At 40.0% G+C, this 25,452-nt stretch overlaps 2 protein-coding genes across 3 annotated transcripts; one reads left to right on the top strand and one right to left on the bottom strand.

Annotated features, from left to right (window-relative positions):
• Positions 1-693: 693 nt before the first annotated feature.
• On the bottom strand, positions 694-18,244 carry LOC115571340 (ras-related protein Rab-37-like). The gene is made up of 9 exons (XM_030400697.1): positions 17,803-18,244; positions 9,718-9,828; positions 8,717-8,758; positions 8,471-8,537; positions 8,299-8,351; positions 8,012-8,077; positions 5,965-6,021; positions 5,804-5,880; positions 694-4,288 (listed from the first exon to the last, which is right to left on the bottom strand). Exons 1-9 carry the CDS (start codon positions 17,956-17,958, stop codon positions 4,183-4,185), a joined length of 735 nt encoding a protein of 244 aa, XP_030256557.1. The 5' UTR covers positions 17,959-18,244; the 3' UTR covers positions 694-4,182.
• A 1,296-nt stretch (positions 18,245-19,540) lies between these two features.
• Positions 19,541-25,354, top strand: LOC115570724 (uncharacterized). 2 transcript variants are annotated; one of them, XM_030399418.1, is made up of 5 exons: positions 19,541-20,402; positions 21,750-21,856; positions 23,084-23,179; positions 23,288-23,449; positions 24,763-25,354. In XM_030399418.1, exons 1-5 carry the CDS (start codon positions 20,366-20,368, stop codon positions 24,976-24,978), a joined length of 618 nt encoding a protein of 205 aa, XP_030255278.1. In that variant the 5' UTR covers positions 19,541-20,365; the 3' UTR covers positions 24,979-25,354. The 2 variants fall into 2 exon arrangements, with proteins under 2 accessions (XP_030255278.1, XP_030255277.1); XM_030399417.1 differs by lacking the exon at positions 19,541-20,402 and having other exon boundaries at positions 20,409-21,856.
• The last annotated feature ends 98 nt before the right edge of the window (positions 25,355-25,452 follow it).

A 25,452-nucleotide genomic window follows, 5' to 3' on the forward strand; every position in this document is an offset into this window, starting at 1 on the left:
CCATTTAATGTATTTTTTTTAAATGTATTTTTCCCCATAAGTGAATTAACAAGCTGTTCTCAGAGAAAAATAAGGTCCCAGAACACTAATTGAAGCTAGAAAGTTGGCAGGAAATGTTCTGTCATGAAAACAAAGAGGGCTTGTTCATTTTGTTTATTTAGGCAGAAAAAAAAATAAAAATCAGTCAATGAAGATTTTCCTCTTCTGATCAACATTTTCTTATTTCTTCTTCAAAACTATAGTTGTCCTTTAAAGTAGCAATTCTGGCAAAACAGTCAGAGCTTTAATTCACTTTTCGGGTGTTCCTGTCCTCTTCCGTAGACCAGTGATCATAAATAATTGAATAGTTGGGCTTTTATTTTGAAGGCTAGACCTGTTTCTACTTGTTCCTGTGGGATTATAACCGTTCAACTTCACTGCATGTTAAATGGTGATCGTGACATGTGTTTCATGAATACTTTATTGGTGAAGTATACAACTAGGCAACGATATGCAGGAAAATCAAGGGCGGAGACACACATTGTCAGGCGGTCTGTGGTACTTTGTTTGATTGCAATCTCTCTCTCTCTCTCTCTCTCTCTCTCTCTCTCCCTCTCACACACACACACACACACACACACACACACACTTGTGGCTACAGTTATACCAACCATATGGCGGCAGACTGCAGGAGAGACTTCATGTAAAATCTGCTGCAGTTAAAAATAGTTTATTTGTTATGCAGCATACAACACAACAAAGATCACTTTTGGCAGCATGGTGGGACAACGAACAATAGTTTTATATTCACAGGCTCTAATGGCCGGCTGAATTATTTTCGATAATAAACTGTGTCAGATCTGAGCTGTCCAAACTGAGTCACAGAATCCACACAGTAAGTATGAAATATTTGCAGAAGAGCATTGCATACTTCATAAACTTGCTCATAGTTAGACCTAAACATGGAGCTGTTGTTCTGACATCATTAGTTCCATAAAGCTGCACTAATCAATTATTTGATATGACCAATGGCTCAAATGATTTTGTGAAATGTGTTGCCTGTAGTGACAAACTCAACAAGTTGCCACCCACTACTGCAGTTCCCCTCAGCTCTTAAAATGATTGATACTCTGACCTTAGTTTAAAAATTCTGCTTGAACTGCAGTACCTGCCCAGCAACAAAAAGCAAGATCAAGTTAGCAATTAGCTGGTAAACAAAACATATTATTTAGCAGCTAAACAGCCCAACATTTTACTCAGGAAACAGAGCTAAAAGGACAGTGAATATTAAACTGGCCAGAAAAGCGACTGCAAATAATAATATATATATAATATACATGTGTGCATGTGTCTTTGTGTGAATAGGCCTCTGTTGGCTGAGACATTTGCCAAAACAAGTTTCCATGGTGATGATATGTCAATGTTGTGTTTACACCGGTTTGCTGCCCCCTAGTGGCCAATAAACCGTTTGGCGAATCAATTAATGCAGCTTTAGTATGTTGTTTTACACACACTAGATCTTGTTTTACAAAAACAAAATGTAACCCTGAATGTTTAGTTAAAATCTGAAAAGGTATGTTAATTATTTTTTCATATATTTTATGTTCATCTTGATACAAATATAAACAGAGTTTAACATGTTCTGGAGGCACTGTGCACAGATTTGGTACATGCAATCCTGCAAGCATGCAACTGAGCTTCATAGTCCATATCCTGGTCATACAGCAAACATTTTGTTTAAGGAAATTATGCGGCCAACATGTCAAAAAACATTTTCAGAAATCGTTTCACTCACTCACAAATTCAATAGAGGAAAGTCAAAACTGGAAATTCAACCATCAAGTAGCTAACGTACCAGAACATCATTTTTTATCAGTAACGAATGGATGCTTTCCTCTGAATGTCCAGAAATAGAGCTGTCTTGCAGTATTCCTTTGCCAAGTGGTCAGAGCACATTAGCTTTGTCTCCAGCTGTGTCCCTGAGCTTTTCTTGTTTCAGTAGGCGTTCAACAACAGCCGAATGTCACTTAACGAGAACTGTTTGAGATCAGATCAGACTATAAACACACACGGCTTTTATTCAAGTTCTTGGCTTTGAATTGCATCCATGACACAGTGTATGGCCTTTGTCTGGATCTGTTGGTAGATTGCATTGTACATAAGGTTGAAGCAATGCTGATTTTTCAAAGTCGATCCAGAGCTTATACCAAGTCTGGTCTGGTCTATTTTATTAGTGTGTGGGTGTGTGTAGTTTCTTACAATATATTCCACTTTGTCAAACTGGCACGTTTCTATCTTCCTTCAACATTCTATCTGCAAAGATTTAGTGGTAAAGTACATGGTGGGTAAAAAAAACTATTTTCCAGTCAGATATTTATATAAAGCACACGACAAATGATGTATTTTAAAAAATATATTGTAGCATGAAGAGCAAGAATTCTTTTTAGAAAGTGTTTCAAAACTTTAGGGAATATGCTAATTCACCTTCTTTTCAAGAGTTAGACAGGAAGATTCAATCAAAATCAATCTTACGTCTCTGCATTAAGTAAGGAGCTTCAGTCAGGATGTGGCTGGTCTAGCTTTGCATGCTAAGCTGTTCATTGGATGGGTGGAACAAGTTGTTGGGTCAGCCATACTAGCATGATGGCTCTTGGGGTGGCCATGCCGGTCCGTCATTCCACCACTTTGGTCCAGATGGGTTAGCATGACCATCTTTAGGATGACATTTCTGTTTTCAATGACGTGTCTTGGCAACATTACTTTGGTTTATGACCAATTATTGCCGAACGTCACATACAAAGTATAACAACAACCAACATTTTCAGGGTCTAAACTATATAATACAGGGTAAAGTAAATAGTTGCTGTGTGACCAGCTGAAGTGCATTGGTTTACAAGCTATTTAACCAAACTGTACTGTATCTCTGTGGCAGGCTGACATGGATAACTAAGAAGCTGAGCATTAGCATGGCCTTGTTAGTATTTCAGAATGCTTATGTTAGCACTTAGTTCAGTGTCAGTCTTGTTATATTTCTGTTTGTGCTGCCTAATGTTTCGCTGTCATTTATTCATTTCACTCTTCAATAAAGACACAATGATGAAGAGTCTGTTATATAAGCTTACTGTCACAGTAGCCTACATGCTGGTGCAACACCAGTGTCAGGTTTACTGTAGAGCAGCAGTTTCGTCGATTTTGTGGAGTGTTTTGATGAAATGATGATGCAATCGAGACACCCTGAGGCTGCTGACGAAATTGCTTTTTGTACCATTTATGAATCAAGTCATTTAGAACCAGAATTGTGGCATGAGAATGGCAAAGCTAGCTCAGACAACATGAACGCTGAATGGGCACAGTCATGGTAGCATCCAAGTCTGGGTTTGTGCGTGTGAAGTAGCGTAAGATAGTACAGTAAAAAACATATATAATATAACAGGCTATATCCACATATATGAATACATTTTTAAATAGCCAATTTTTACTACATGTATAAATGACTGTAAAACATTATAAATGACAAAACACAAGCCTAATTGTGTGTATTTTTTTTTTGCTGTTGTTCAGTTCAAAGCAGTTTTTTAAGCAATATGATTTCAACGTATGGCTTAGTCTGTGTTACGTCAGGTTTCTAAACGCCTGAGGTATGTAGTTTGTTTGAAAAAACACCTATGCATTTAATGTTTCAACAAATGAGATACAGTATGTTAAAACCTGAGGTTTGTGGGTCCTTTGCGGGACAGTCCTCCTGACTCCAGTCTGTATGCTAAGCTAGTCTAAACACATCCTGACTTTAGCCCCACAGTTAATAAACATGCATGCAAATGCTATTGACCTCCTCATCTAACTCTCACCATAGAAGCAAATGGCATATGGCTATTTTCTAAATCAATTTAATAATTTCTAAGTAACTGTATACTACTTGCTAAAATGGCTACTAAAAATGTTCAGTTCACTGACAAACGTCAGTCCCAAGAGTAAGGGAAACTGGTCTTGGCTAAATAAAACTGTGTTTTGTGAGTCTGTGGTTGATATATCCTCCTCTCACTCCATTGATCTATGTTTGGCTTTAAGTTTTCAATGAATGGCAGCATCATATTTTTGGAGCAGCAGAAAGTTAACAGGGCTTCCTCCCACTCAGTAGCTCTCAGTGTGTCTCGGACAGTCTGTTCACCCAGAGCGGTGGGAGGACGACTCAGGAGATGAGATTTAGAAGTAGCTGCAGCAGCCTGACTTCTCCTTCTGCGATTCAATGTATTCGTGAATCTGGAACTTGGGTTCGTTGGGATGCTGCGCAGCCCGGTGCTTCAGGTCCCTGAAGAACAGAAACAAGATAACACACAGTTTGGAAAACAGTACGGATGGACTTTTAGCTTTGTCGCTATTATCTGAATGTCAAAGTCAAGGCTACTCTACTCAACCATCTGTGAAGCCTGCTGCGTAAGCTGCGTCACCATGCCTGCTGAGCTGCTGATCAAAGACTGCATTTCACACTGTTTTGCAAAATTTTACATTGTGGTAATAAAAAAATGACGTGGCAAGCACTGAGCACTTGTCATTTCTTGCCAAGGAAGCAATTGAATTAAAAACTGAGAAAAAGCACTGATTAAGTCTGAGCAGTTCAGCAATCAAACAAGAGGTGAGTGACTGTGAGATAACAGTGAGTAACAGGGAACTGAATGAATTCAATCAATGAGTTTGTTGTTTAGTATGAGTATACTCTTATGCGTAAAAAATCTAATGATTAAGTTGTCATCTACTTCTTTTTCCTATAATATTCTTCACATTAACCATGTCAGTAAATGTTTACATATCATGTGATTTCTGCAGCCATCTTCGGTCTTTCATTAAAAAACAGTACGAGAGGTTTTGTTCGTGTTCAGTCACATTCACTGACCTTCCTCCTCAGTCTCTGACTCTATAAACGAAGTTATACACAGGAAGCAGCACAGTATAGACATGGAGAACATTGTTGGAGACATTTGGGATAATGTAAGTGCACAACTCAACAGAGTATATAACAAAGGTATAGTTGTTTTTAGACGTTTTAATGTCAAAATGTTTTGAAAAGTGGGGTTCAAAACAGGGGACTAACATATTTTATATATTTCCAAGTGCAATGAATGAAGAAATTCTTCATCATTTTGGTGTATATTGTTTACATAATATATTAGTATAATATATTTCATAATACATTCATATTATTTATATTCTAATATATTCATTAGTATTTAAAAGGGGTGAGATCTCATTTAAATGTACAAAAAAGCCTTTCATCTACTTAATTATTGAAAAAGAATGGTCCATTTAAGAAGAAATAGAAATCAAGGGGTTTGCTCAAAATTTTGATTCAATTTTGTTTGTAATATTTGCTTAAAATGAGGCTAAACTTTTAAGAAACACATTATTGGATCGTTTTTTTAAATTATTTATCAGTTTAAAAGGGGTTTATATCTGGGATCAATGATGTGCATTTAAACTCTAAGATATACCTTTATTATAATAGTGTATTATTTAATCGAAAGGCTTGCTATATGGATTAAAACTGTAAAAAAGATTATTAAGGACATTTTGCATGAACTTATGAGATATTACAGTAGTAAACAACATTGTTATTGAACTTCAGTAAAACATTTTTACAGGGAACGTCTGTTAAATGTCTACATATGATGTATTTTGTAAATGAACATGATTTATTTCATTCTAACCTCTTCAGTTATTTTTCACGAATTTGATAATTGATTGTATTAGAAACGTTTTTTTATTCATTATTATATCATTATCACAGCTGACAACTGAAAAGAACAATTGTTAAATAACAGGTTCATACTTGGCCACAGCGGTGAAGGCCAGCTCTACGTTGACTCCAGTCTTGGCACTCGTCTCCATGAAAGGAACTGAATGCTCCTTAAGATATGAAGAGGTGTGAACAGTGAGCAGCAGAGTCAACCACATCACTTCCTGTTGGACAGCAGTGAATGACATACTCACTTTGGCCAGCCTCTCTCCTTCATCTCTCCTGATCGCTCTGTCACTGCTCATGTCAGCCTGCCACAGAGACACAGTACGGTTTGGTTAGAATAGCTTGTAAACTAATGACCTCAGCTCAGATTTACAAATACAACATTTGTACGTTTTTGGAAGCTGCCCTGTTGATATTCATTTATTAGCCTTTACACCATTCTTGCCTTTTGCGGGCACATTGCCATGTCACTTGTTAAATCACTGCCACCATCATCAAACAGAGGCATGCTGTGAAACAGTGGGAGGCCATAAAACCCATTGTTTATTTGACAGCTAGTCAATCCTTGAGTCAAACAGCTAGTTTCATCAATCATCACACTGCGTGATTTGAAGTGGAAGCCTGGGCAGCGACTTATTGCAGCCAAGTTACTTGAAGCAGTCCATGTAGATTTTATGGGCAACTTAGAGGCAGTGAAACAAGTTGTAAAGACGCTGCACACTGACACATTCTGACCATGTTGTTGGGGCAAACATGTTGGGAAACAGCTCCTTATCTACCCCTCCAAAGAGCAACACGCGTTTTTATTTAAAGGTGTTTTTCAGCCCACTAATAAAAAGTTCAACATCACTTTCTGTCTTGTTCAGATCAGAGAGAGGTTTAGGCCCATTTTTTTTCTCGACAGGTATCCTGTTTTTTTTTTTTTTTACATCCAAACCCGACTCTATCCTATAAGATAACTATGAGATGAATGAATGTTTGCCACCTGGAAATGAACAAATAGCCCCTGTGTTGTGTTTAAAGCGTCATGTAAATAACAAGCCACAGCACTTAATAGGACATTAGGATATTGGCCTATAGCCCCACTCAATATCAATTATCACTTATTTTTACCCTATATTTTGAACTTGAAGAACTTGAAAGCACAGTATCAATTCAGAATATTTTAACACTATAATGTATTTTCACATGACGAACTTTAAAGCACCATTTCAATTGACATGACTGAACCTGACTCAGTCATAGTTTAATGCCACTGACCAAGCTGCTGTATCTGCTATGCTGGGAGTGAGAGTGTGCTGCTGGTTCAGATCTTTTGTCCTAAGAAAGAGAGAAATATTTGGCTCTTTAGCTGCTCATACACAACATAAATGTTGACAACATGTCAGACTTTCAGTCAGCCCCCTTCTGGCTTATATCTTAAATCTCAGCGTAATTTTCCATCAGGGTCTCTCAGCTTTTAAACAACCTACCTGAGGAGATTATGCTCGCAGAAACAGGAATTTCACTTCTTCAAACCCTTTTTTGTAGATTTGCTTTCATGTGTTGTCATCTTGTGTTTTTTTTTAAAATTTCTTTTAGCGTTTGTATCCGTTAATTCTTTCTTTGTTGTTATTTTTTGTATCCATATTGAATTCCTCTTACCTGAAGTCTTTTTATCATCTATTAAGTGCTTATTTTTTTATTTTTATTTTGCTACCTTTTGTGGGGTTTACTGTCTTGTCATCTGAATGACTTCTTGGCCTGGGACTGTTTCTGTTTGGCTTTTATTGTGTTCTTTTTAAAGGTCCTATGTTATTAAAGTTATTATTATTATTATAAACGCACCAGATGGTTGCTGCTGGGCAGGCAGCACACAGTAGGTTTTAACAGAGCTTTTCACTGGAAACAGCTGCCTGCTGTATTTGGCGAGGCTGATGAAAGCACCGAGAGTGAAACAAAACAGTGAAGTCGTGGGCTGGAAGACAGCAGAGCTGAGAGGAACTGCAGAGTCGTGTGATGATTCTCTGTGGGTTGATGAGCGACATCTTTTACACATATGACCGATAGTTAACACAAAGATATTGATTAGCACGGCTTTGATTTACCCCCTACTTCTTTTTGTGCTGTGTCACAAATGTGGATACAGAAAGTGTATTAAATGAATATACCTCATTCATACAGTATAAACATATAAGCCTTCTGTCAGACGATGGCACAGTTTTTCAGTCAGGCTTCACTAAAGATCACACCCCCTTCCATTTACTTAACACTTTTTCTGTATCTTGCTGAGTTTCTCAAACGATCCCCTCTCACCTTGTTGCCCAGCAACATGATGACTACATCACTCTGTGCATACTCATGGATCTCTGTTAACCAGGCCTGAAACAAGACAGACGGACACGTAAGTACACAGAAAGCCAACAAAACAGAGAGAAAGTGTGTTTGCATTGGGCTGAAAATTGGAAGGCAGGTTAAAACACATGCATGAGTGTGCCAACACTACTGATAGCTGATCCACAGAGGTATTTGTGTGCTCTCCGTATTTTTATTTGTGTAAGCTTTTCCCGGACGACTCACTTCCACAACTCTCCAAGACTTACCCTAATGTTGTCAAAGGAGGTTCTGCTGGTAATGTCATACAGGAGGAGCAAAGCTTCGGAGATAGAACCAAAAATAAAGATTAATGACCATCTGGCTCTGTGCTGCACATCTCTACGACAGTAAAAACACAGCTGAGAGTCAGATGTAGGTCTTGGTGTGCATTTGCCTCACCGTGTGCATCTCTGTAATATGCATGTGTCACACTTCTGAACCGTTCCTGTCCTGCCGTGTCCCAAATCTGAAACAACAAAAAATGGAGAAGAGGCCGTACATGGTGACTTGGCCTGGTTCCACTTGGCTTACTCTCATTTTCTGTTACAACACTGGTGCCCAAGAGGAAACCAGCCTGTGCTCTAAAAATAGCTTGCTATTGTGAAAGCACATCAAGTTTCAACTGGAACTGATTTACTTACTGACCTGTAATTTGACCTTTACATCGTCAACAGTCACCACTTTGTTCTGAGAGAAGCAGAAAGACAGTTGGTGTTGGAATGGGCTCTGGCTACAGGGAATTAAGACTGATTAAAAGAACAAAACTCAAAAAAAAAACTTAATCAAACATGTCCTCTGAGTTACATTCAGACCGGTTTTCCTTTAATTGTTTGTGAGACTTCTACCTCCACTCTAATACACTGAAAAACTGCATATAAAGGATTCAGCAGCAGCATATCTTTGAAGAGTCAGTGTCCCTGTTAATAACCCACAGACCTCACTGTCTTACTGTACGATGATTAAAGGCCCGGTCACAGCAGCACTTAAAATGTCAAAATTGCATTGATGCCACAAACTGCTCCACAATAGAGGCACGGTTTTTTAGATGAGCTGCCAAGCTAGCTAGCTCCGTTTGCCTGGGAATGCACTAGCATCTGTCTGCTGTAAGCTTACCAGCTACCGTAGTTGAGCGCCTTGCATTGAGAGTAGTCTCTACATCAACAAGCTTCTAGGTATAATTAAATAACAAGGACATAAAGATGAACTCTTTCTGCTGTGACCATGTGGTGGAGTTGACACGGAGACATCACACGAGTCAATCCGGTCACCACAGTGATCACAATTATGACTCATTTAACATTTCTGAACACCATGGGTACTTTCACATTTGAACATTTCATATAATACACTTAAATGAGAGCTTGTTGGAACATAGCAAAAACATGACTAACAAATAATGTTGGTATAGTTTTCAAGACATTTTGAGATCATTATTGTGGTAATTTGGGGCACATTACAGAGACGGTTCAAATATGTTATTTGGTAATCACCACTAACCATAACATTTGATAAACTAAGTGATAGCTCAAAACCGTTGACAATTAAACCAGTAAAAACTAGACTAGATATGACCAGAGGAAAGTGTAAAAAAAGTACGTCTCTTTTTACAAAAGAAGGTCCTGTATGTAGAAGATATACAAACACACCGTGAATCCGATGCCCACTGTTGCAGAAAAGGAGCCGGGGATGAACTTTCCCTGGTCGAACTGCACCAACAGAGACGTCTTCCCAACTCCACTGTCCCCGACAAGGATGGTCTGCAGGAAAACAGAAAGCAGGTTTAATAAAAACTATATTGGTATCAGAATCAACCCTCGCAATCATTTTATGTTTTTTGAGTTGTGAGTCAGCACCTGCGTCACAGCGAACAGCTCTGCCTCCAAGCAGCACAAACACGATTATCTTTTTAAAAAAAAAAGCTTTGCAATGTGACGTTCTTACAGGGTGACTCACAGCTGGTGGAGATAACCTTCAAGACAATGGAATGATTTGAAGGCGGCAGTCAGAAGCATCAAACTTAGTCATCAGGGCCATCAGTCAATACTTTCTGTTCGACAGGCCTGTCTTTCATTTGTTAACCCACTTAGAGGAGTCATACTGAAGTGCCCACCGTCTCCGTGCACACAGTGCCCCCCAACTGTGACAGATTCAGGAAATGAGACACAGACATGCTGAATATCATCTCAAGAGAGGAAGCTTGACGTTTTTAGTTTTGGTGCTTAAAATGGAGCCTGAGTGTCTATTATGTTGTGTTTGACCAGACCACTAAATGTTGACTCATTATGAACCTCCGCTGACATCCGGAAGAAAACTTTCAACTCTATTACATACAAGAAATTCAACATGAGACGATTCTGGAAAACTCCACAATCTGTTTAATATTAAGTTCGTTTTTCCATGGCTAACACAAATGTTTTTTTAAAGCCACTTTTTGTATATTATTAGAGCAGAACTAACACTATGGATAACTTCCACTGAATGGACTATATGTCATTTCTTTCAATCAGAACTAGAATGGCAATCAGTGCTGTGCATAACTCTGCTGAGGCCCGACAGCCCCCTTTGATTCAATCATGCCTGATCCAATATAAAATAAAACAGATCTAAATCTACTACATCTGGGTTTGAGTTTCGATCGACGTCATAGTGTACTGCCTACATTACCAGCAATGCAACTTGGCCACTGAGTGACATCACTGGAGGCAGTTTATCAGATCACATGTAGCTATGGAGCCACAAATTCCTCTTGGAAAGATCTAAAGATTCTGACACCATCGCCCACTGGTCTTAAATTTCTATCAAATGTTGAACGTTGTATGGATAAAGGCGATTACTGTGGTTCGTATTGGACCAGGGACCTCTTTTGCTAGTGTTCCCCATCTCTTCCTTATTTCCTGCCATCTCTCTACCACTGGCGAGCTAAATAAGCACACATACCCAAACCCCACTGGAAAAGGATAATGTAATCATCGGTTAAACCAGGCAGAGGTTTAACTGTAACTCAGTTTTGCTTTATGAACTGTAAAGGCAGGGGGATTAGAGCAGAGGTGCTGGAGCAGCTTTTCTCAACACATGCAGGTTTTACAGCCTCTCTTTGATCTCTGTATTTGGAAGGATTTTAGAAACTCTCAGAAGTGTCTTGAGGATATCATATTGATTCTGCATTAACAGTCATCCTTTGAATTTCAATACCAGCTTTAGTTCCTGTTGGGAAAAAGCTGCTAAAAGAAGAATTATTTTCAGGAGATTCTTATGGTTAGTCAGTGAAAAAGGTTACATTACTTCAATGTTCAGGGCTTTTCAACAACTAAGCTAAATATGTTCTGTTTATCTAAACGTTAAAGTTAATGTCTATGTTGAAAAGGTGGGTAATGGATATATTGCTGGTTAAGCAATAAACACTGCTCGCTAATAATAATTATGACCTTCCTTTAAGCCTCATCTGTACTTTGTGTCTAGTTCCAATTAGCAAGTTTTAGCATACTAGCCTAACATGGTACGTTTTTACCCTGTTGCATGGAAAAGCAAAATGAATGGTCATTTTTCAAAACAATGGCTGTTGATTTCAGAAGGTTGACAAGGTTGTGGTTCATCACGGCCCATCACAGGAAGGCTCTACAGTGGGAACATCACTGGTACCATCTGTCACCATCCGACAACAGACACAAAAGTATCTGTTGATGTACCACCAGATTACAGAGCAGCCTCAGTCCTCAGACCGAATCGTCAACACTCCATTGTCTAAACATTGATGTAGCAGGACTCAAAGGACTCTTACATTTATTAGTTTTTTTTTTAACCATTGTTTAAAAAATGACAATAATTAGTGGCATTATCAATTTAGTGGTGACAAATGACTGTTGTTTGCAGATTTTATAAGCTGTAGCTCACTAATTAAGCTAATTAGCAGCTAGCTAGTCATATTTCTGTCTTCAGATCAATAGCATGATAACATGCACTAATTAAGCTAACGTTAGCTTCATGAGTTGGTTGAAAACTTCAGCTGATGAAGTAACTGAAAAAAATTCAACTTCTTAATGTTTTCAGCTCATAGAACCCTCTGGCTCGACCGTTGGCTAGAAAGTAAACATTACGCTAGAGAGATTCAAAGATCCAAAGTCAGGAACAGGTGACAACCGGAAATACGATTTGACACCTACAACAAGAGCAGCTAGCTAGCCATGTTTCTGTCTCCAGATCAATAGCATGATGACGTGCACTAATTAAGCTAACGTTAGCTTCATGAGTTGGTTGAAAACTTCCGCTGATGAACTTTTAAATCAGTTTCTTCCAAATATGTGCTTGTGCTTTGGTTTTGGAAACAAAATCTTTAAATGTCAAGTATGACTTTTACTACAGCCCAATACATACAACTTTGAGCGAGATCACTGGTTAGATTTAGCAAACATACAAATGTTAGAGGGTGTTTTCAGTCCATCCTCATCAGAAAAACAACCAAATGTGAAAGCAGCTTTTTACAATCCATATTCACAAACCTAACCAAGACCAAAAGATTGTAAGGCAAAGGTTCTGGTACGCCTTCCGGTGTTTTACACACTGGGGCCATAGCAAGAGACATATTCATAATTACAAATCACTTAAAAAATGTTTAAAGATTATCACAGGGGTAAACACAGAGAGGCTTTAACGAACATGTAGAGCATAAAATAAACAGCAGTATTATTATTAACTTGGCCCCTCCTGTGGCTTAGTGGCATCTGTTTCCTGTTTACTGGACATGGAGTATGCAACATGATGCCTCTGTGTGTCTGTGAGGACAGAGCCAGTGGAGTGAAACCACTATAGCTGGAGGATTACCCATGCACACATACAGGAGGATGATGAGGAGGATGTATGTGTGTTTGTGGTGGGAGATGGGTATGACCCGGTTGCCGTGGTAACAGAGGTTAGCTGGGAAGTGAGCCTGTCTCAGAAGCCTCACTGGAGACCTGAGGCAATTAGGCAAAAAGCGCCGCAGATGTTTGGGAATTAGAAATGAAGGCTGTGGAAGATGTATACAGTATATTACACTGCACATGCGTGTGGTGTGTGGAGAGAGAGAGAGAGAGAGAGAGAGAGAGAGAGAGAGAGAGAGAGAGAGAAGAGAGAAGAAGAGAGAGAGAGAGAGAGAGAGAGGAAGATTAAAAAGAGAGATAATTTAATTTTCTTTATCTGCAGGGGCTCATAAACAGATATTTAAGTGCCTGTGAGTTTCCTTCAGAGATTCTATGTGATAACAATGATGGATTCATGGGTTGTGCTGATCTCCTCTGTCTGGGTGATTGGAAACATCACTTCTGTCTTCCTGGAGAGTCTGTGACACCAGGCCAGACTGTAATATAACATGACAGTTTTTCATATTGCCACTAATTTTGCTCGATATGCCGCACAGCTGGGATTTGAAACCGCAGAGCTGGAGCAGATTACAGTAGCTCCCAATATTAAAAAGTCAGTCTGAAGGCTGATGTAAGTTTCCATTAGTGTCTGTTTGTTGAATGACACTCCACTGAACTGTTGGAGAGATAGAGATACAATTCTCTACCATGGTATGGATCATTTATCTCATTATAGCAATAAACTGTATGTGCGGGATAATGACCGACGAGGCATCGGGAGGAATAAATGGACATCTGACGAGCAGCGGAGGATTATTTACTTACACCATTGCTACTTGCCAAAGAAAATGAATACATTTAATAAACCTTCATGCATTTTGTGATCAAAATATAAAAAAATTTCCCAAGCCATATAACTCTCTTTCCCTCGCAACACCTCAGAGTTTGACTAATAGCTGGAGCAGTTATTACTATCCTATAAGGTTCTTAAGCAATGGAAATACTGTTCACCACTCAGCTCATAGAACCCTCTGGCTCGACTGTTAGCTAGAGAGCAAACACTACGCTAGAGAGATTCAAAGCTTCAAAGTCAATAACAGGTGACAAACAGTAAATGTGATTTGACACCAACCACGAGAGTAGGGAGCTAGCCATGTTTCTGTCTCCATGATGACATGCAAATTACTAGATGGGAATTACAGGACGTTAACTGACCAACTTCCACATTTTGAAAAGGAATGTTTGGATCACAATTAGGGTTTTAGAGATAATTTGTCCTATGAACATCATGACCAGTAGAGTAGAATAAGAATTTCATTGAGTTGGAATTCAAATAATCTTAGAAAGAAGGTCTAGTCATTAACCTCCTTAAAGGTCCAATTTGTAAAATAATGATTTTTGTCTAATACAGTGCCATAAAGTAGTCTCCAACATTTCTTTTTTATTTATTTGTTTTGGTCACTTACAAGCATATATCGTGGCCATATAAAGTTGTTACATTTTGGGTCATGGGTCTGTTTACCAATTTACACATGGATCAGACATGGTACTGCCTATCATTCATTTTGAGTCTGGTCACCTGTCAAACCAAAATCCAACATTCACTATTCCTTTAGCTTTGCTTTGCTAGCTTTTAGTCTCCATCAAGCAAAGCTGTGGGCCATAAAAACCAAAACAATGAGCTGAAAGAGACTAAAAAAATCTCTGTAGAGCAGACAGGAAGTGCATGGTTAGATATTAATTCACTAGGAGTGACCCTTTTCACATCACAAGTCTTTATTTGATCCTTTTTTTGGATACTATTATTGATTGGTAAGACAGTATGGAGGGACAGACTAATATAAAAGAAATAATTCTATAAAGAATATAACACCAGTCTATCCTTTAATGGCTTGTAAAAGATACATTTGATGTCATGATAAACAAATCCTGGAAGAATCATATATCACAAAATCAATGAACCTTTTTTGTTGTGTAATCACGATCCCTCAGGGGGAAACAGGGTGATGTGGAGGAAAAGAGAAGCTGCTAACCCCCAGAGAGAAGAGACAATGTAAAGGGTAGTCCTGCTAACAGGAGAGACAGAGGGCAAAATGGTCCGACCTGCTCAAAGAACTGCTCTCGTTTTTGAAAGAACAGCTTGTACCGCTCTAATTTACCCCTTTGAAAGCACCTGCCCCCCCTACTAACACAAGCCTTACACATGTACACACGCGCGCACACACACACACACACACACACACACACACACACACACACACACACACACACACACACACACTGCTTCCAAGGCAATTAAAGGCAGCCCATCAAAGTGCATAATGGCTACATTAGGCTAACCCGTCTCATGTCTCATTGGACCATTAGCCTTTGGGAAAACTCAGTTCACACTAAACTCACACTAACGACATTAACATCAATTAGCAGCATTACTGAAAATAAAATAATGCTTAAAACACTTTGAGTGCAATGACATTGTCACAGACTGTGTGTGTGTGTGTGTGTGTGTGTGTGTGTGTGTGGAGATTACAAGGCCAGTGATTGAATTTTCTTGTAATTTTTCTTGTCTTATACAACCAAACAAATGGGAAATTTCTTAAAAAGATGTAGCTAACAAAAATCATCTTCTATTTTGAGAAGAAATTAAAATAATAAGAAAACAACAACTAAACAATCAGATCGTCGACTGAAATCTAAATAGCAAGCAGGACATTGCAAACTTTTATGACACGCTTATGATAAAGGAAACATGCCTCAACTGACACAGCTCCCTCACACTGATCTGGAAGCTGTTTCTGCAGTACAGCTTCATAATACAATGTGACATTTCGCTGAAGCCCAAAGGGAGAGTTTTTTTCTTTCTTTGTTCCGACTACAGAGAGACTCCACAATCGCTCCTATCACCGCAGTTGATGTGCAACAAAGTGATCACAAAGCTCTGGTCCACTTAGTCGCTTTTCTTATCTTTCAACCACATCTGCCAGTCTTCATTCAGCTCATGAACTGGGCTCAGCTGGCATTAGGTGACCTGAGCGAGTCGCATGATAACAGGTGGTCGTATATAGGAGGAGATTATAAACCTGTTAATAATTCAGAAGTGTTTAGCGTTGCACTGTTTATGATTATAAATGACCTCCCACCAGTCATGTAATGGTCTCACTGGGAGGCTGTTGGAAGACCTTGCCGGGTCAGCAGTATCCGCCCTGATATCAAATTGTAACCTTTAGCCTGAAGTGCCCCCTGGACCTTCTGCACCTTCCTCTCTCCGTCTTCCTCATCGCTCACAACCTGTCATGTAAAACACGTGATGCTTTACGAATGAGTCTCCTTACTGACTGGAAAGAACGTATGATTGACTCCGAGTTTCTCTGTGATACACATTAAGGGTATCGCTAAGAACTTTGGTGATTTACTTTCCACGCATACATATATAGTCCATGTATTAGAGTGTAGAGAGGGGGAGGATCAGTCACCATAACTGTACCGAAGCGGACAAAAATAAACTAAACGTATCGTGAAAAGGCAACATGACAACATGATGTCAGTATCTTTTTCTGTGCGGAACACTGCAGACTGAGACCAAACACGCTGCTCACATCTCCCCAGTTTAAGCCTTTCTGCACCAGTAGTAAGATTATACGACTGTGGCTAATGATTGAGTTGTGTCGCTGTTGAAGTCGAACATTCATCTGTCAGTGGATCAGTGTAGACGTTCACATCTTAGAAAACTTCATTTCCCCAGCCTGCTCACAAGCCATCGCACAACTTGAATGTCCTCACTGTCCTACGAAGGCCTCTTAGATTTTCTGTGCACTCGCGTCTCGGCTTTGTCACGCTCGTTGGTGCGCTGACACTGTCACAGCTTTTAAATGCTGCCCTACATATACACATTCTATCAGACCACCAGGCTTATTTACTCGCGTGGTTGTCTTTCTACGGTGTCTTACTGGTAACGTGAGAAACGTACGTTTCCACATGTGAGTTACATACGTTCATATTGTCTTTTTGCACGTCCAGATTGAAAATTCTACGTATGGAAACAAAATACATGACATTTTCTGCTTAAATTAGAATTGACATTTAAGAAATGCACATTTCACTCATGAATTATTGATATGCATGTGGCGTTTGCTTGTTTCTACAGGTGGATCACAATTTCCACATGTACAGTCAGGTGTATGAGGTGCCGTACTGAAACTTTCATGATCATACTTATTATTGAAGACGGTTGCCACTCTGTAGATCATTGCTAGAATTTTACAGTTAAGATGTCATACTATCATTTACATGGGGACCCTGCTGTCTCCCCTGCGATGTACACCATCCTCCCTCCATCATTTAAAAACGGAAGTATAAACTCTGTTAACATATTAAAATGCAGAGCAAGTTCACCAAAGTTCACAGATAACACACTGAAATAAAGCCAGTCTAACGCCTTGTAACCTGATGACAGAGGAGATTTAGTGTCATCTTGGCAAAAAAACGACTTCTCCTTTAAACCTCAGTCCCCTCTGAGGCAGAAAGCTTGTCTGAGGGAAGAGCAGCTGACTCAAGTGTTGACTGAAGGAGGAATTATGTGTTTTTGGGCAGATTGGCCTGGAAACGGGCCAAGTGAGACAGCGTCCAAGTGGAGATCAGCACCACGGAGAGCGCACAACGTGTCGAGCGCGGGGGCGGAGGACCGGAGGACCGCAGGACCGCGGTACTCGGGGTTTATGAACATTTTGATACATAACGGAAAGAAAAGGAAAACTACACAGAAGGTACTACACACCCGGTTTGTTGTTTTACGGCTGAACAGAAAACCAGTTTTGGAAAGTTTAAAATGTGTGGCACTTAGAAGAACCAGGTCCTGAATCTACTGGATCTAGAAGCCATTAAATGGAGTAAGCGTACCTTGTGCACTAATTCCTCATCGTATGTGGGAGCCGGAGGGGTCTTTGCCTGGCTGTCGGTGGTCTCTCTGGATTCGTACCCGCTGTCGGGATGAATCTCCGGGTAAGCGGTGGTGTATTGCGCCGAGATCGGCTCCATTGACTCCATCCGCTCCATCCTGCGCGCTTTCCAACCGAGTACCCTGCTGAGGAGAATAAAAACTGACGGTCCACGCAACTCTCTCTTTCTCTCTCCTCCACCACATCCTCCTCCTCCTCCGGGCTCCTCCACAGGCTCCTCCTTTAATGTGAATCAGTCTCCAGCCCACATCACTTCACATTTAAAAGGCATGTCGTGATCGTTCACGCACATCACGCAGAGTACAATAGCAGGGTGGGGGAGGTGCGGATGATGGAGGACGGAGAAGTTTGCAGAATGAGAGAAAAAGCGTGAATGGGAGGATGTGAGGAAGGTGAGGGAGTGAGGGTGAGGAGGGTGCGTGACGACGAGGCTGACTGACCCGTGGCTCTGCTGTGCGTGCGTGTCATGTCAGAAGTCTGCGGACACCTCACTGTCACACAGAAGAGACCAAGTTCTTTCTACTCTCACGCCCAAAATGCATTGCGCCTCTTCTTCCAGCACATCCTGGGCGTCATTTTGCCAGTTTATAAGGAGACTGTAGAAAAGTGGTGGAGACATAAGAGCTCAATGGAAGAGGCTTAATTTCTTTTTCTTTCGTTTTTTTTTTTAAAAAAAATGCTCTTCAATATTGTCAATTTTAGGCAATATAATGATATAATGTGGTGGTCAGTATGACGTTAGATTAGATCATTATGGTGGGAAACAAATGCTTTATGATGCATCAAAAAGGACATAGCAGAGGCCACTACAGACAGGATAATATGTAAACTCAATATATTTGTGGTGGCATATTTTTGTAGGCTGGTTCCCTCTGTAGGATTATTGAATTGGATTTTGGATTATTGCTGAAAATAATCTCTGTGTCGAACACAAGTTTATGATACTCACATGTTGTGTTCCTCAAGATAATCTTCACAGATGAACACCAGCTGACAACAGATACTTCTGTATCTGTTGTCAGGGACAGATACAGAAGATACTTCTGTACAGAAGATACTTCTGTATCTGTTGTCAGGTGGCAGCAGAGCGGACTGACTGTGGCTCACGTCACAGATGTCTAATAGATTTTCCTTTTTCAGTGTGTTCACCGTGCTGCCACCTGACAACAGATACAGAAGTATCTGCTGCCGCACCACCAGACTACAGAGCAGCTTCACTCCTCAGGCTGTGAGACTCCTGAACTCATCTGCCACACTCAACAATAAAAATAGTAATCAATTTATAGCACATGAGGTATTACAGCTTACATGTCATTGTACACACGATGAACCTTGATCTTTGATACTTTACTATCAGCTTTTTTCCGATGGACTTTTATTTAAAGTTTAGTTTGGGGGAAGAAATGTTATTGAGAAGAGAAAGATCTTCATTGGCTGATTTTTTTTTTTTTTTTTTTAACCTAAACAAATTAAATGACCAAACTCTCTTTGTTTTCAAGATTGAATAAACTCAACAAACAAAGTGACCTTAAAGGACAACACAATTTAACTTTTTTTAATGTGTGGCGGACCCTGCCACCTTTTCTCGCTTCCAACATTATTCTGGGACCTTATTTGCGTCACAGAACAGCTTGTTTTTTTTTTTGAAAAATAACATATTTAAATTTCTTTTTTTAAATTTCAATTGTAAGTGACCGTTTAAAATGTATTTTTCTGACGTGTCGCTGATAAGGCACAAATGTATAAATATTAAATGATATATTAATTGAAATCTTATAATGATGATATGACTATATGTTTTATCTATTTAATCATCTGAGAACAACTTGTTCATTCGGTTATGGAAAAGATAATATAATATATAAAATGATATAATATCATACAACATTTCTGAGTTTGTATTATAACCTTATTACTATTGCACTTTCTGACTTTGAATGACTCCTCCAACACAGTGACACTTAAAGCAAACCTTTACCTGTGACCTGATGTTTCATCTCTGTCTATGGCTTTGCTGTTGTACATATCATGTCTTAATATAACCTGGCATTGTCAACATTCGTTCCTACTTTTTTCTTTTTACCTATTTTTTTCTTTTCTTTTCTTTTACTCTGGACCTCTTCAAACAGGTTCATATCAGCCAAATAATGAGCAGGAAAAAAAAAACCTACTGTCATATTCACAGTATTATAGAATTGGGTAAAATTTGCATGTGTCTCCATGAACTTCCACTAGAGTTTGCACAAGCGTCAGTGTGTTCCTTCTTTTTACCAGAATGAGAACAAAAGTGGAGGAGGTGAGTTATTCCTGCGGGAGACTCCACCACTCTCCTGCCATGTTGTTAATATTTAGCCGCTGGTTAGTCCTGAGGGATCGGTTGTCTGTGCTGTGTTGAGGAGTTTCGAAAAAGCCAAAGAGTCAGCTGTTTACCTCCAGCTGGATCGTGAGGGAGTGATTTGTTTGAAAGCTGTGGAGCAGGGACACTGACAAGAGGGGCTACAGCGATGTCTCCAGAGCTGCTGACTGTCATCGTGGCTTCAGGTGAGAGTAGCACTTCTGATTTCACTTCACTGTCAGAATCCAGCTCTCATGTTAAACTGGTAAAGAGGAAAACACAATCTTATTTCTTATTTGAGCAATACATTAAATCAGTGGAGTTTGAAAGCAGTGTGTTGGTCGAATATTAAATGTGGTTGTCTGCAATGACTCCTCATGAGGAAAGTCTTTTTGAAGGCCACTTTAATCAGGTGTGTAGGTAAAGAACGATATCCTCAAACAAGACAATGATAACAGGCAATTATCAGCAATTATGTTTACTTTTCCCAAATTCTTTAAAATCTGAATCCTAGATTTACTTTGCAATCAGGTTTTGCCGAAGGAAACGAGCTCGCAGTCGTGAAGGGTTGAATCAGCTTTAACATAAAGCCTTTCAGCACGTGTCACATGACTGTCAGCAGAACAACAGAAGTGCTGCAGTATAATCATTTTGGACTTTGGAACATAGATTTATACTGTATGTCATATCAAACATCAATATAAAACATAAAACTTAAACAGCAAATATGATATAAAAGAAATCAGGCCACTGAGTCTGTGGCCACTGATGTGAGGTGTTCCAGCAGAGATAATCTAGCCAACCAAAACTACTGCAGAGAAGAGAAGTGCTATACAGAGTTCCACCTCTCATCCGAGAAACTTCTTCCATTCTGAAGTTCATGAACTGAAGAAGCCTCTTGGATGAGAGGAGAAGATCATCGCAGGTCATCGGATTCATGTTTTTACACATCAACATGAATCAGACTACAAAGAAATATGTACTGTAACTGTCTGGGATATTTAGGCCCAAACCATCTTTTTACATTGTAATCACTGCTAAAAAAGCCACTTTAAAAGCAACAAAATAACCGTGGAAACAAGGTATTTCTTGCAAGTTGTCTAAAAGTGTCCTGCAACTGGCTGCAATGCCTCTTTCTTGGTGGTTGTGTGCTATGTTGGGTGTAATAAGATAATTTGATTTGACATTAGACAAATATTCTTGGAGAGATTAAGGCTTTTTGTAGTTATCATGACATTTTTTTTTTTAATTTTGTTGTATAATAATAAATAGTTCTGTAGGATCCTATTGAATGACTGAATTAATTACTTTTGTCAAAAAACCCCACAAAGAGATCCTGAAACATTTACAAATGGCAGCCCTCACTGCATGTGCACAGGCATCACACAGACACTTGCTGCTAATTGGTGTCAAGAGAGTCACAGATACATGGAGGGGGCGGCCTCCGCTTCTTCTTCTTCTACTGTCTTTGTGTGCTCTAACATGTCCACATGTAGCCTGCTGCGTTCCCCTCTGCAGCAGTAACAACATGCTGTTTCTCTCCTCCACCTCAGTGTCCTGTGTAGCGTTTTGTGTAGTGATCTTGATGATGGTGGTGGTCTTCTACAGAAAGGATCCTCTCTGCTGCAGATTCAGACCCTACACGACAGAAAACTACACAGTAAGTACAACTTTCTTCTGAAAGGTGCCAGACATCAGTCGCACCCACTCTGACCCCCTCATGTTGTCTACGGTGCATTTTACTACTACTACTTACTACTACTTAGTCTAGTATTTTATAAGACCATCACATGTTTGATTGTTGATATCCTATGACAACCAAACATCTCTGAAAAGTCGAAACAGAATAACAGAACCCCTTTACAATGATGCGTTTTCCAGCTAATCCAAGATCGTTTTTATAGAGTTAGAGCCAAAACATATTCTCAGCCAATAAGGGATCACTTTCAGAAACATCCAGATCCTAAACCACGTTCCTTATAATAAGAATAATTTTATACAAATGAAATAATAAGCATTATATTCAATAACCAAGAGAGAAATTAGGAATCTAGGTGGCTGTATTCCATTAATGTCATATTGCACCTTGCCATCCTTACAACAACAACCGATCATGTTTTGGGTAGTTTGGGGTTTATGTCTCCAATCCAATTCAATGGAAGTTAATGGAAACCCGTTAACTCACAATTTTAAAAAAATACACTAAAATAAAATCGACAGCAATCTCATCCACAAACAGCATCAGCATTACTTTAATCTACTGAATGCAAAGAAAGAGTCCAACGATGTGGTCAGGTTTGCTGGGTGATGTCCCAACAACGCCTTTTCCCCTGTTCTGCCCACAACAAAACACAAAGTTGGCTCTACCTTGTAATCAGAGACATTACCATACCCGAGAACAAGTTTGCGAGGATACCTTATTTTTATTCACAAATAATGCTGAAATTGACCAAAACTATTAATCTGGAGGCTGAATGAACGAAGGGATGGGGGAAGTCTGGGCCAGCCGTAGTACCCGGAAGTTCCAGGATGACCTGAGAGGAGGGAAGGAGAACAGAGGAGGGGAAAACACAGACTGGAGAGAGGGAGCCTGTAACACCCCCTCAAGAAAAAGAGCACTTGTTCTTTATAAAGTTAACAGAGGGGATCCAACATCCTAAATAAATAAATGGTTAGATGAATATGAGAAAAAAGAATGTAGAAAACATTGTGTAAATATGTAGATAAGGGGACAATGCAAGCGGAAAATAAATACCTAACTAGATAAATAAATGAATAACTTGACATGTTCCCTCTGTGTGAATTATAATAGCCAATGTTAGAGCAACTTAAAATACATCTCAACATTCTAAAGTTGCAACTAATCCCTGATGATCCCTGTTCCCAGGATGATTCTCCACATTACCACAGCAGGCACTCTCTGATCGGCATCCCCCACAATGAGCACCGTGCTGCCATGAGCCAGGCAGCTGTTGGCCCACAGGTAGAATAAATGGACCCGACAGCCAACTGCTGCAAACATTGAAAAAACTGCAACTGCAGCTGCCAGAACTTTCATATCACAATGTTGTTGTGTTTGTATGTAATCTAGCTTCCTGGGGGGCTGTTTATAATAGGGAAGCCAAATAACTACCACCTGAGCGACGCCCTGCCCAGGCTGCCTTCCTACGAGAGCGTCCGCAAGAAAGACCGGCAGAGGCAGATCCACACTATGATCTCACAGCGGTTCGGCCTCAGTGGCTGCAGCGATGAGGTGAGCAGACAGAACGCTTCACCATTCAGGGGTTCCGAGGTGGTTTACAGAGCAACATGTGGAAAACTTCTACAGCGCTCCATTTTGACAAGAAAATGGGTTCAAAGAAATAGTTCATCTTATTTATTTCAAAGAGTGAGATGAGAAGATTAATACCACCATCATCTGACTGTAGCTATGAGCCTGCCATTGGCCGACTATTTCAGCCCGCATTGTCCGCCCTTCTGTTATCTGCGTTTCAAAGTCCCCGTCTGTATAGGAAACTACATCAACAACCTCTGCAACCTACGTGTTCTAAATGGCAAGACAACATTTTGCAGGGGCGCCATCGCTGCATCCCAGACTTTGACAATTGCAGATGTTATAAATACAGAAATATAGAGTGTTTATTCCCCCTATATGGAATATGGGATATGGATCTGGAGCCAGGGGGGGATTCACCTAGCTGAGCAAAAGACTGCAAATAGGCAGGAAACAGCCGGACTGGCTCTCCTCAGAGTTCAAGAATATGCCAGGCAGCACTTCAAATCGAGCTAATTAACATATTGTATCTCATCTGTTTAGTGTGTATGAACAGAAATGTAAAAATGACAAGTGGTAACTTTCCAGGAAGGTACAACACAGGTTTCTAGATCCCTGGACAGAAAAGATGGTACCAAACCTGGCAACCTTACCGTGAACACCAGATGTTTTGCTGTGCTTGGCAGCTCTCGTATACGAGTACATAGGCCTAGTTCTAGGAGGTTGTCTCATGTAACTCCGCCAAAACCACATTGTCATGTTACATCACATCCACTCTCCAGCTCTGTAGCTGAGCCAGAGATTTTCACTACAATCAAAGACAATATGAACTACTTCTGTGAACTGACTCACTTCAGCCTGTACAGCTGAGTCCGTTTCATCCACGTTTGTTGACATTTTTTTGTACGCACTTTTCAAGGGTGTAGCTAGCTATTTATCTATGAAGATGAAGTCCAAATTCTTAAGCACACCTACACAGCTCTGGTTGGTTTATTGTTCCTCCAAATAGTAGAAACATCCATCAGTGAGCATTTGGCAGATGTATTTGATTTGCTGAACAACTAGGCTATGAGATGTTGGCGTTATTCCAGGAAGGCTGACATTTCCCACAATGCCATGAGCTAAGATATACCCTCCCACGCCTCCATAGCCATTGCACAACTGTTTTCACAGGCTAGATAGAGGCCGCCATGACGGGTAAACTGATCTTTAAGTCTAAATCTGTGGTGTTCCCCAACAATACATCTTTGATTTGTCATGTAAGATTTCCCTTTTGTCACGTTTCACTCCAGCCTCCACCAACATATGAAGAAACACTTCGCCAGTCGCTTGATATTTCACCCGTACACGTGCACTCTCTGGATGTTCACCTGTCAGTCTACACCCAAGACCACTCCTCATACCTCAGTGAGGAAGACACACACAACCCCAATCAACCATCCACATCACTCCAGGGGCCGTCTTCCTCCCGATGCCCAGCGCAGAGCTCCAGGTTCCTGTCCATCTGATGGTCCGGGCCACAGCATGAGGAGCGGGACTGCTGTTGTGAGAGCCAGGAGGCCGATGTCGTCGGGGACAAGAAAAGAGGGCGGGGAATGCGGTGAGGCAGAGCTATTGATAAATGAGGGTGAATCTGCTGAGAGGTAATCACGGGATAATGACTCTGACGTAAGCTGTCCACATTTATGGTATGAGAATGACACATACACCATCTCTGCATTGTTTATGCAGTTACTGTCAGGTTTTAGATGTGTTTTTATTAGAATGACAAACATGATTCTGATTCTGATCAGGATATTTTTATACTGAAGCCTTTTATTGAATTGTCTTTGAATCTAACAGATTTTATGCCAATTAAATCCTGAATGTTCAGCCTTACCATCACACTGTTGTTCTTATAAGAGTCTGGTAACCTCTGAAATAACACTCAGACAGCCAGAACAGTCGCGTTCAAGTAGGATCAGTAATTCACCACAATGGCA

This window comes from Sparus aurata, chromosome 20 (assembly GCF_900880675.1).
Source record: "Sparus aurata chromosome 20, fSpaAur1.1, whole genome shotgun sequence".
Taxonomy (NCBI): Eukaryota; Metazoa; Chordata; class Actinopteri; order Spariformes; family Sparidae; genus Sparus; species Sparus aurata.

Excerpts from the sequence above, each read along its gene's own strand:
- LOC115571340 (XM_030400697.1), bottom strand. The coding sequence starts at position 17,958 with ATGGAGCGGATGGAGTCAATGGAGCCGATCTCGGCGCAATACACCACC. Across the intron at positions 8,759-9,717 it reads CAGTGGGCATCGGATTCACG|AACAAAGTGGTGACTGTTGA; the intron begins GTGTGTTTGTAT and ends TGCTTCTCTCAG. Across the intron at positions 4,289-5,803 it reads GCCTTCACCGCTGTGGCCAA|GGACCTGAAGCACCGGGCTG; the intron begins GTATGAACCTGT and ends TCTGTTCTTCAG.
- LOC115570724 (XM_030399417.1), top strand. The coding sequence starts at position 21,488 with ATGACTGAATTAATTACTTTTGTCAAAAAACCCCACAAAGAGATCCTG. Across the intron at positions 21,857-23,083 it reads ACACGACAGAAAACTACACA|GATGATTCTCCACATTACCA; the intron begins GTAAGTACAACT and ends CCCTGTTCCCAG. Across the intron at positions 23,180-23,287 it reads AGGCAGCTGTTGGCCCACAG|CTTCCTGGGGGGCTGTTTAT; the intron begins GTAGAATAAATG and ends TATGTAATCTAG.